The sequence below is a fragment of the Cebus imitator genome, unplaced genomic scaffold (assembly GCF_001604975.1).
Source record: "Cebus imitator isolate Cc_AM_T3 unplaced genomic scaffold, Cebus_imitator-1.0 Scaffold92, whole genome shotgun sequence".
Lineage (NCBI taxonomy): Eukaryota > Metazoa > Chordata > Mammalia > Primates > Cebidae > Cebus > Cebus imitator.
Genome location: NW_016107407.1, coordinates 9,742,779 through 9,755,792, shown reverse-complemented (window position 1 = coordinate 9,755,792; position 13,014 = coordinate 9,742,779). Strand labels below are relative to the sequence as shown.

Genomic DNA, 13,014 nt, shown 5'->3' with positions numbered 1-13,014 from the left:
CAAATACATGGAAATTAAATAACCTGCTCCTGAATGATCATTGGGACAACAGTGAAATCAAGATGGAAATTTAAAAATTCTTTAAACTGAACCATAATAGTAACACAATCTATCAAAACCTCTGCGAGACAGTGAAAGCAGTGCTAAGAGGAAAGTTCATACCATTTAATGCCTACATCAAAAAGTATGAAAGAATACGAATCTACAATCTTAGGTTACATCTCACAGAACTGTAGAAGTGAGAACAATCCGAACCCAAACCCAGCAGAAATAAAGAAATAATGAAGATCAAAATAGAATTAAATGGAATTAAAAAAAAAAAGCTGGTTCAACCAAGATTAACCAAGAAAATATTGAAATAAGCTCAATTCAAAATGAAATGGGAGATATTGTAACTGCAACCAGAGAAATACAAAAGATTATTCAAGGATTCTATGAACACCATTGAGCACATAAACTAGAAAATCTAGAGGAGATGGATAAATACCTGGAAATATATAACCTTCCCAGATTAAACCAGGAAGATATAGAATCTCTGAACAGACCAATAACAAGCAGTGAGATTGAAATGGTAATAAAAAAAATTGCCAACCACTGCCCCCCAAAAAAGAAGGCCAGGATTAGACAGATTCACAGCTGAATTCTATCAGACACTCAAAGAAGAATTGGTACCAATACTATTGATACTATTCCAAAATATATAGAGAGAAGGAATTCTCCCTAAATCATTCTGTGAAGCCAGTATTACACTAATACCAAAACCAGGGAAGGACATAACAACAACAACAAAAACTGCAGACCAGAAGAAAACGACATACTGATGCACATAGATGGAAACACCCTCAGCAAAATACTAGCAAACTGAATCCAACAGCATACCAAAAAAATAATACACCATGATCAAGTGGGTTTCATACCAGGGATGCAGGGATAGTTTAACATATGTAAGTCAATAAATATGACACATCACATAAGCAGATTAAAAATAGCTACATGATTATCTCAATAGATGCAGAAAAAGCATTTGACAAAATCCAGCATCACTTTATGATTAAAACCTTCAGCAAAATTGGCATAGAAAGGACATACGTTAAGGTAATAAAAGCCATCTACAACAAACCCAGAGCCAACATTATGCTGAATGGGGAAAAGTTGAAAGCATTCCCCCTGAGAACTGGAACAGGTCAAGGATGCCCACTTTCACTTCTATTCGGCATAGTACTGAAATTCCTTGCCAAGGGAATCAGTCAAGAGAAAGAAATAAAGAGCATCCAGATTAGTAAAGATGAATTCAAACTGTCACTGTTTGCTGATGATATGATCTTGTACTAGAAAACTCTAAAGACTCATCTGAAAAACTCCTAGAACTGGTAAATGAATTCAGCAAAGATTCAAGGTATAAAATTGATATACACAAATCAGTGGCTCTACTATATGCTAGTGGCAGCTAAGCTGAGAATCAAATCAAGAACTCAACCTCTTTCACAATAAGCCACAAAAATAAATAAATAAAATATTTAGGAATATATCCAACCAAGGATGTGAGAACCCTCTACAAGGAAAACTACAAAACGGTGCTGAAATGTTGGAAACAAATGCATGGTACTGTAAAGAAGAATTAGCACTTAGGGAAAAAATTTTCTCAGCAAGGCAATTTACTTCTGCAGAAGGTGCTGCCTGCATCAGTTATGATTGCAAGAGCTCACTGAACAAAGGAGAGGAGTTTTTATCCCTAATGCAGTTCCTTTCCCTGTGTCCATCCCCTGTTGTCTAGGTTGGACCACACAATCTAAGTCGATCCCAGTTGGCTAAGACTTAAACTTTTTTGAACATGGTAAGCACATGATTTATAAGAGAAGGAGGAGTTTGTTCGTTATAGTGCAAGGCATGTCCAGGCACAACTAGAGAGTGGGAGGGTGGTTTGCAGGCTGGAAATAAGAAAGTACAAGGAGGTTAGGCTTTTGAACAAAGGATAAAAACATTACATAATTAAACCTTTTAAAGAGGAACTTATTATTCCTAACATGTGGAAACACATCCGATGCCCATGGATATGTAGAATCAATATTGTGAAAATGACCATACTGCCAAAAGCAATCTACAAATTCAGTACAATTCCCATCATAATACCACCATCATTCTTCACAGAACTAGAAAAAATGATCGTGAAATTTATATGCAACCAAAAAAGAGCCCAAATAGCCAAAGCAAGACTAAGCAAAGAGAATAAATCTGGAGACATCACATTATCCAAGTTCAAACTATACTATAGGCCACAATCACCAAAACATCATGGTATTAATATAAAAATAGGCACGTAGACCAATGGAACAGAATAGAGAACCGAGAAATAAAGCCAAATACTTATAGCCAACTGATCTTTGACAAAGCAAACAAGAACATAAAGTGGAGAAAGGACACTCTATTCAACAAATGGTGCTAGGATAATTGGCAAGCCACAGGTGGAAGAGTAAATCTGGATCCTCATCTCTCACCTTACACAAAAATCAACTCAAGATGGATCAAAGACTTAAATCTAAGACCTGAAATCATAAAGATTCTAGAAGATAATATGGGAAAAAACCTTTGAAACATTGACTTAGGCAAAGACTTCATTACCAAGAACCCAAAAGTAAATGCAAAAAAACAAGGATAAATAGATGGGACTTGATTAAACTAAAAAGCTTCTGCACAGCAAAAGAAATAATCAGTAGTGTTAACAGACAACCCACAGAGTAAGAGACTATCTTCAAAATCTATGTATCCAACAAAGAACTAATATCCAGGATCCGCAAAGAACTCAAACAAATCAGCAAGAAAAAAACAAACAATCCCATCAAAAAATGGGTTAAGGACATGAATAAACAGTTCTCAAAAGAAGATATACAAATGGCCCACAAGCATATGAAAAAATGCCCAACATCACTAATTATCGGAGAAATGCAAATCAGAATCACAATGCAATGGCACCTCACTCCTTCAAGAATAGCCATAATAAAAAAATTTAAAAATAATAGATGTTGGCGTGGATGTGGTGATAAGTGAACACTTTTATACACCCATCAACACCGCTATGGAACCACTGTGGAAAACAGTGTGGATATTTTTTAAAGAACTGAAAGTAAATCTACCATTTAATCCAACAATCCAACTACTAGGTATCTACCCAGAGGAAAAGAAATCATTATATGAAAAAGATACTTGTACACGCATGTTTATAGCAGCACAATTTGCAATTGCAATCACATGGAATTAGCCTAAATGTCCAGCAATAAACAGGTAAATAGAGAAAATGTGACATATATATATAGAGAGAGAGATCATATATATGTGATATATATGTCATGTATATACAAACGTTATATATATTATGTGTGTATATATATCAATCACACACACACACACATATATATATATATGTGATCAAATACTACTCAGCCATAAAAAGAAATGAAATAATGGCATTCACGGCAACCTGGGTGGAATTGGAGACCATTATTCTAAGTGAAGTAACTCAGGAATGGAAACCCAAACATCATAGGTTATCACTCATACGTGGGAGCTAAGCTATGAGGACACAAAAGCAAAGAATGATACGTTGGACTTTGGGGACATGAGGGAAAGTGTGGGGGTGGGGGTGAGGGAAAAAAGACAACCACATTGGGTACAGTGTACACAGCTCGGGTGATAGGTGCACTGAAATCTCAGAAATCAACACTAAAGAACTTACTTATGTAACCAAACACTACCTGTTCTCCAAAAATCTACTGAAATTTAAAAATAATAAAAAAATAAAACAAGTAAATTAAAAAATAGAATGATTTTAATAAAACACCTCACTATGTCAAGTGCTGATGAAGATGTGAAACAGCTAGAATTCTCATGCACTGCTAGACGGGCTGCAGATGGTATAGCTATAGCCACTGTGGGAAATTCTGGCAGATGCAGAGACAGTTAAATATATAACCCATAGGATTCAGCAGTTTCCTCTCTTTGTATTTACCCAAGAGAAATAAAAATGTATATTCACATCAAAACCTCTATGTGAATGTTCATAGTAGTTTTACTTATAATTGCCAAAAACTGAAAACAATTCAAATGACTTTCAATTTTATAAATGGATAAACAAGTGGTTCACCCATTCAGTGGAATACTCAGCATCAAAATAGAATTTAAAAAATTAAAATGGCGGCCGGGCGCGGTGGCTCAAGCCTGTAATCCCAGCACTGTAGGAGGCCGAGGCGGGTGGATCATGAGGTCAAGAGATGGAGACCATCCTGGTCAACATGGTGAAACCCCGTCTCTACTAAAAATACAAAAAAATTAGCTGGGCATAGTGGCGCGTGCCTGTAATCCCAGTGACTCAGGAGGCTGGGGCAGGAGAATTGCCTGAACCGGGGAGGCGGAGGTTGCGGTGAGCCGAGATCGCGCCATTGCACTCCAGCCTGGGTAACAAGAGCGAAACTCCGTCTCAAAAAAAAAAAAAAATTGGCATTTAGAAAAAGAATGTGCAACAGTGTAGACGAATCTGAAATGCATTATGCTGAGTCAAATAAGCCACATATTTACTCCTGTATTATCATAATAGTCAACTGTAGAAGGTACAGCTAAATACAGGCCACACTTTGGAGAAATACAAAGATAAATTTAGTCTCCCTACAGTGATTTTTAGAAGTTTAAAAAATAGACCTAAAATTTAGGTTTTTTATTTATTACTTTTTTTTTAGAGATAGGGTCTCACTCTGTGGCCCAGCCTGTAGTGCAGTAGCTCACTGCAGCCTCGAACTCCTAGGCTCGGGCAATTCTGCCTCAGCCTACCAAATAGTTGAACCTCTGGTATGTGCCACTATGCCTGGCTAATTTTTATAAAAATTTTTTTAGAGACAGAGGTCTTGCTGTGTTGCCCAGGCTGGTCTCTAACTCCTAGCCTCAAGTGATCCTTTCACCTTGGCCTCCTAAAGTGCTGGATTACAGATGTGAGCCACTGCACCCAACCAAACTTAGTTTTTTTGCTTGTTTTTTTTGTTGTTGTTCTTGTTTGTTTGTTTGCTTTTTGTTTCTACATAAACAGTTTGCCATTTAAAAGACACAATTTTTCAGTCAATTTTGAGTAATTCTGTGAGCCACTAATGCTAGGCCACAGTGGAGCCAGTCTGACCTTGTATTCTGCTTCCAGGACAGCAACACTCTTTTGTTTATGCAACTAAAAGGGTATTCCCTTTTCTGATACAGAAGAAAGATGCAGGTCATGTAATGCCAGGCTGTGCAGGCTTCTGTATAACCTGAAAGAAGTTTTCTTTTAATGAAGAAATACACCACTTGTAAATGTGCCTCTGTTTGTTAATCTTTAATATGAAGATGTTGGTGGTGAGCTTTAGAGGTAATCATTAAACTGATTAGAAATGTGCCTGGCACAAAGTAAGTATGCAATACATCTTAACTATTATTATCTAATCCACAATATTCCAGAAGTGTTCAGGCATCCAGTAAAATCTAATCACCATATTAGGAAAAACGGAATGAGAAAATGTATTTAGTTTTTCAAATAGGATAATAAAAATACACATATCTGCTCCCACCTTTTGACTTGGGTTAGAAGAGATTCAGGGAAATGATGGTTTCTTCAGTTCTCAAGCAGATGGGAAAGGAGGAGGCCTGGAATGTCAGGGTGGTGGACAGGAGAACCACAGTCAGAAAGGAGCCCTGGGAGGTGTGGCAAGGCTGACGGCAAAGACTAAAGGATTAGGGACTGGAGGATCCAGGAATTGTGGGGTCAGTGCTTCACTGGGACGTTCTCTTGTTCCAGGGCCATTTATCCAGTTATCTTCCCTCTTCTATTAATATTTGCTGCTAATATCAGTATTTCTTTGTTCTGCAAACATATAGTTCTTTTGATAGTTTTCTGTGGAATTTAATGTTACCTAAGTTTGGAGAACATAGATGTGGAAAAATCCCCTACCCTATTCCTTCCTCCTGTTTTTCTATGTACATTCTCCCTGTTCTGGGGGTGGGGAGGGGAAGGAGGATGCTAAAGTACATATGGGTACATGATATTCTAGATAGTTTTCTAAAATATTATTTGTAATCCTCACTTCAATGTATTCTGAAATTTTGTCAATTTTTAAACTAATATACATACAAAACAATACATGACTGTGTTTTGAGGTGATAGAATCTATCGCATTATTGATTAAACTATCAGTAATCAATAATGCTTTTAAGCCTTAGATCCTAAAATTTGAGAATAATTTGTAGAATCATAATTCTTATCCTTGAATTTGAAAATCAAGCTCCAATGCTTCTCCAAATTTATTTTCTAAAAATTAATTCATTTGAAAATTGTGTTCTAGGAGCTAATTTTACACAAGTATAAGTTTATATGTTCATTGTATTTATTAAACCATAAAGACAATGGCATTAATCATTTGAAACAAAACATTGGAACACTTTTAAAAATTTTTAGAAAACATTTTCTAGCAAGAACATAGAATGTCACATGTATTTTCATATCCATCTTAAAATATTCTTGTTTAGCTGTGCAATGGCGGATCAGTGACTGACCTTGTGAAAGGATTTCTGAAGAGGGGTGAAAGAATGAGTGAGCCTCTAATTGCCTATATTTTACATGAAGCACTAATGGTAAGGCAATTTAAATTGTTTGTGCATTAATTATGAAGCAGCTTCAGTTAAAAAAAAAGATCTATTTTTAGAAAAATGCCACTGCATTAGTTATTTATTGATGCAAGAATATATGCAAAATCTGACATATTCAGCATAGCTAATTCTTCTTTTCCACTATAAATCTACTCTTGTTATGCTAACAGGATCTTGAATTCTGACCTCTTAAGTATATTTCTGAGACTGTGATAGTGATGAAGGTAGAAAACTAATAACAGGATTTTTTGGCCATTATCTTAAATAAGTATATGAAATATTTTCTTCCATTGAAATGAACACATTTGTAATATGATATTTCAAAGTGGAAATGATGTACTTTGATGTGACTAACTCAATGTGAAACATTTGAGTGTCTGAATGTTAATTTTAACATGTTTCCTATTGATTTTGTACAAGTACATCATCTAAAAATTTTTGTAATTTGATGCTTTTGTTAAGAGTCATTATATCATTATATATTTCCCATCTTCTAGGGACTTCAACATTTGCATAACAACAAAACTATCCACAGAGATGTGAAAGGAAATAATATTCTGTTGACCACTGAAGGCGGAGTGAAACTAGTAGATTTTGGTAAGTTTTGTTCAAAATGCGTGAGTTTTAACTGCATAATGAACTAGTATCATGTGATTTGATCTTTTTTGAATGGCTTTCCTTTCTAGGTATTAAAGTAGAGGAAAAATCAGTAATATCTTATTGAGGTAAGAAGTGCAGAGATAATTTGGCAAATGAGAGATTCCCAGAAGAAAGAGTGACTTCTTTCAAGTCAGCTAGTTTGTGTAACACCAGTGTAGTAACATGAATAGTTGATCCTCTAAAACAGACAGCATCTCAAATGATTACTATAAGCCTATAATGGCAATCTCATGGTTCCTACTACTGATTGCTTTGCAAATGGACGTATATCCAAATTCAGGATTTTGAGATGTGAGGGGAAATTTTCGTTATCATCTGGGAGTGTTTCTTCCCTCCTAAGGAGACACAGGAAAAGATGGTCTCTTTCTTCCTCAGGACTCTTGTGTGTCTTACGGTGATGCCTGAGACTGCTACAGTTACCTGTGACTAAAGTGCTCTGTCCTAAGCGAAAGCCAACTCTGAGAAAGGCAAAGCTGAGAGAGGGGAAGGATGGGGGTATTTGATGACATCATTCAGCCACTAAGTCAACTTTGGGGCCTGCCTTATCTCTGGACCTTTTGTTATGTGAGATAATAAACTTCCATATTTACTAAGCTTTTCTGTGAGAGTGGGTGACAGTAATCCTGAAGATGCCTCAATATCCTTCAGTCATTATTCTCCTTCCTTTTTGCACTCTAGTTGGATAAGATATCCCTCCTTGTGCTTCTGTAACCTGTGTATACTTCCATGTTTGCATTTATCATATAGAATTATAATTATACATTTAATTGGTTAAAATATATAAAGATACTTAGAAATATAGGTGGACAGACAGGGTCTTTGAGAAGTAGGACTGTGTCTTAGTCTATTTCGTAGACCTAATGCTTTAAGTATAGAAGTTCACTGAGTGTTAGTTGAATGAATGAATCTTCCTTCATTTTGCATTTTGGAAACTAAAGCTCAAAAAGTTAATGGGTTAATTTTTAATATTTCTTTAATATCCAAGTGCATAGCTCTCTAACATTTTGGCTTAGGCCAGGAATGAATTTCAGAGCATCTAGAGAGGAATGGATGAATACTGTATCCTCAAATATGCATGTGCATGGGTTTTTTCTCACCTGTGCATTTGAAAACTACTGAGCAGCAGTGAATTTGTGAATTCCTAATTAATAACTGGGGTATAGCTAGTCTATGTTGCTTATTAATAACTGGGGTGTAGCTCGTCTATGTTGCTGGTTAAATTCAGAGCCTTGAGCAATCTTTCTGGGTTAGTGTACTAATAAGGGCTTCTGCTTGAAATTACAATAAAACATTCTTCACTCCTCACAGGAAGGGCCATTATTCTCTCCAGAAAATAATTCTGGCTATACTCTAAGACAGACTCAAATGGAGAACTTGATATTTAACTTGGGATCTCATAATTCCTTGCTCTAAAAAATAGATACAATAAGTATAGCGTAAATTGAAAATTGTTAAAACAAGTATCAGTAAACAACTTTTTAGCCATTAAAGAAAAATTTGGTAAACTGGAAGCTTTGAGAAATGTAAATTCCTATGATTTCCTTCAAAATCAACTAGATTAAAAACATATATTTAGGTAACAAGGCAACCTTTTATATGGTACTGTTTTAAAAAGTCATAAATTGGAGTAGTTAAAATGAGAGCTTTGGTCTTAAATTATTTGATTTACAGATTTTCAGCAATAATTAGAAAAGAGGGCCAATTGCTTATTACATGCTTTCCTAGTGTCTGACACCATAATATTAATTACATATACGATAGTGTTTATAATATTTCTATTCTCCACAGTAAGAGGACATGGATTCAGTTTGCCTACAGTGATTAGTAGGTTGTATGAATTAAAACCTGAAGATGGGAGGTGTGTGCATTTATAGTGGAACTTCTTGAGGGCAGAAAGAACAAGAGGTTGTAAACCACAGCTTCCAAAATCAAACTGAAAATCAATGTCCTCATTTTATTTTTAAATCAAATTTTCAGAGAAAGCTACAGCTGGGAGTAAAGGGTCTTAGAATAAATTTTATTTGAATCTGTTCACTTCATAAGTATACTATCAGCTCATTATTGGGTACTGAAGATCTTAAATGGCTGCTAGGTACCTCATACTCAGAATGTCCAAAGTGGAGCTATACTACCTCATCTGTCTCTAGAAATCTGCTACATATAAAGAGTGTCTTGCCTTAGAAAATCACCCACATCTACTCATTGCTCAAGACGAAAATTTTAGACTCATCCTTGAGTCTTCCCTTGTTTTCACCTCCCACTTATACAACTTAGTCACAAAACTTGTCTCTCTGTTAGGTATCCTCAGATTCTATCTTTACTACTCCTGCCCTAGTTCTACCCCTCATCTTTTGCCTGGGCTCCTGCAGACAAAAGTTACTGAACTCTGAATCCTAGTCTCTTTCCCTTCCTTCCAGTCCTTTCTCCACACTGCAGCCAGAGGGATCCTTTCAAAAACCACATCTGATCCTGCCACCACCTTGTTCAGTATCCCATTCAATGACTTCCTCTATCCCTTAGGGAGGATTTTTCCTTAGGATCCTCTGTGCTGGCACAAAGTAAGCTAATGAGTAATAACTTTTTTATATTTCTTGGTGCTAATCAGGTACCCTGTCTTCCTATTACCTATTAGCCAGGTCTGCTCCTTTCACTACCTTAAAGGCACCACAGTCTTTCCCAGTCAGAGCTCTTACACTTGTAACTTGGAAAGTACTTTGAAATTTATTTACGTGCTTTTTCTTGCTTTCTTGCCTGAGAAATGATCTTCACCCTAGTGTGCCTGAGACATCTCTCTGTTTGGCAGCAGGGAAATATTAACATTTATTCTAGAAGAAATGCAAATTGCAAAAAAAAAAATGACTGAGGTAACATTCAGCTTTTAGCATTCAAAAATAGAAATTTGTAGCAAGCCTATCTCCCGAGGAAAGACTATCTCCTGAGGAAAGTCTTGTCTAAATTGCTTTACCTTCTCATTAGCATATGGAGAGAGAGTTTTCAGGGATATACCATGGGGTTTTATGTAAGAGAGGATAGAAAAAAGGGAGAAACCTTTTCCAATTCTAGGGTCATTGTGGAAAGATAAAACAGGGTGAGGCAGGGCAGTGAGATGATTTTTTTTTTTTGAAACAGAGTCTCATTCTGTTGCCCAGGCTGGAGTGGAGATGAGCTTTTGAAAAGATAACGAGGGCAGGAAGGAGCTCTTACCTTCTGTATTAGTCCGTTCTCACACTGCTATAAAGAACTACTTGAGACTGGGTAACTTGAAAAGAGATTAATTGACTAACAGTTCCACAGGCTGTGCAAGAGGCACGGCTGGGGAGGCTTCAGGAAACTTACAATCATGGGAGAAGGGCAAAGGATAAGCTGGCATATCTTACCATGGTAGCAGGAGAGAGAGATTGAAGGGGGAAGGGCTACACACTTTTAAGCAACCACATCTCGTAAGAACTCACTTACTATCACAAAAACAGCAAAGGGAAATCCTCCCCCATGAACCAATTACCTCCCACCAGGTCCTTCCCCCAATACTGGGAATTACAATTTGATACTACGTTTAGGTGGTGTCACAGAACCAAACGATGTTACCCTCACACTTACTACCACTCTCACTTGACATTCCCGGGGAAGCCACTTGGAATCTTCTGCAGTCCTGTCTGGGGTGAGCCGCATCATTGCTAACCTAGAGAGAATGAGTGATCAAAATGGAAACACTCAAGTTAGCTTCCCCAAACCCTTAGCTTTAGTTTCCAGAAACCTGAAAGTAACTGAGAATCTGGCTGGATAGTTTCTAGAGGGGGCTTTTCAAAAGATAAGGGGATGTATAGTGAGGCATTGAGCAGATCCCCTGGACTGACTGTTCTATGTCTGAACAGGAGTCACAGCCAGACCTAAGTGTTCTCAGCTCCAACTGGAGAAAACTGAGACTTAATCTGCTGGAGGAGCCACAGGAAGCCCTGTCTGCACAAGCTCCCTGGAGGCAGACAATGGCCTAGGTGGCCAGTAGGGCACCTAGAAGCTAGGCAGACAAAAGCATATGGCCCCAGAGACTAGAGAGCCACCATGACCAAGGACCCTCTCTTTTCTCCCTGACACAAGGTCTTATAAGAAGGAGGAGGGGCAGGCATGGTGGCTTATGCCTGTAACCCCAGCACTTTGAAAGGATGAGGCAGGAGATTGCTTGAGCCCAGGAGTTGGAGGTCAGATTGGGCAATATAGCAAGACCCTGTCTCTACAAAAATTTATTTTAAAAAATTACTCAAGCATGGTCACATGCACCTGTAGCCCCAGCTATTCAGGAGGATGAGGAGGGAGGATTGCTTGGGCCCAGGGGTTCTAGGCTGCAGTGAGCTGCGATTGCACCACTGCCTTGTAGCCCAGGTGACAGAGCAAGACCCTTTCTGAGGAGGGATGCCATCTGAGAAATGGAGCACTTTTATTCAAGAGAGACTGAACCCTATCTAAAAGGACTTACAGATTTATTGAATTTGACTGAGCTTTCTTTTTCTCCCAGCGTGTGAGCAGGAGCCTGGGGAAAGGTCATAGTCATTATAGACAAAATGAAGAAATTATAATTTCTTTTTGTATGTAAGAGTAGATTCTGAATTTTTTGACCAGTTACAAATATGTTGCTTTTTCTGTATAGAAACCTTCCCTTTCCTCTGCACCCAGCCAACTTCTGTTTGCCTGAGTTTTCCATAACACCCTGTACTTCATTTAGCCAACCAGTTGTCAGACTTTAGGGTAATCATATATTTTATTTGAGTGCTTTCTCTGCTAAGCTATACCTATAGCTCTGTCTGGTCTATCACTTTGTCCCTAGAACCAAGTACAGTGCTAACATTCTGAAAGTACTTAATAAATGAATGAGTGAAGGAAAGGGGGGACTTGCCATATAATTGTATGACAATGAGAAAGTCACGTAGAATCTCCGAGGACATCAATCTGCTTATCTACAAGAGTGAAAAGGTCTCTACCTCCTAAGATTGGTTGCTCCTAAGAAGAGTAAATGGGATGCTAGAGGCAAACTACTTAGTATAATTACTGATACTTTGTAATTCAGAAAATCTGTGCTGTTACCATTATTATGAGATAATATTCCAACTCAGCCTATAGCTCAATGCTGTACACGTAGTAGGTACTTAATAAATAGTTGCTAAATAATGAAAATCTGAGTTTCCAAAAGAGGTGCCAAAAAAGAAAACAACACTTTGCTAGAGTGAATTCCATATTGCTTTAATATCAAATGAAGCTATCTAATTACACTGAAAGATTCAGTTTGCTAATGCTTGTTATAAATATAGCCTTTAAGAAAACCTTTTAGTTTTTTGTTAAGTGGGATATACTTTTACAAAAAATCACCAGACACCTCAGAGAGCAAAAAGACAAGTGAGCTTATAAACATTATTAATGAAATGTATTAGCTGTCACTGGCATATGATCAATCAATAAATAATATGACTTCCCAGGAAATAGATCCCTTCAGGCAAGTGAACTAATGTTTGAAAAAAAAAAATCCTTATTTTGAATAGAAAATGAAAGAGACTAAATTTAAAGGACAGCCCTCAGTTCTCATTTCTATGGATTTCTCTCTGGGGAACTTCATTTCTAATAGGACATTTAACATTTCAATACAAAAGTACAGAATGTACTTTTTGTGATTTATTTAGACCTCATTCTTATGACAGAATATTTTATGGTTTT

General features: G+C 37.1%; 1 protein-coding gene across 4 annotated transcripts in view; it reads left to right on the top strand.

Annotated features, from left to right (window-relative positions):
* The window catches only part of MYO3A (myosin IIIA), a 239,557-nt gene that overhangs the window by 47,521 nt on the left and 179,022 nt on the right, over window positions 1-13,014 (top strand). For all 4 annotated transcript variants that reach the window (XM_037740961.1, XM_017535518.2, XM_017535516.2 and 1 more), the window contains 2 exons: window positions 6,535-6,639; window positions 7,152-7,251. In XM_037740961.1, coding sequence (XP_037596889.1) covers window positions 6,535-6,639; window positions 7,152-7,251 — 205 coding nt within the window. The remainder of the gene's footprint in view (window positions 1-6,534; window positions 6,640-7,151; window positions 7,252-13,014) is intronic.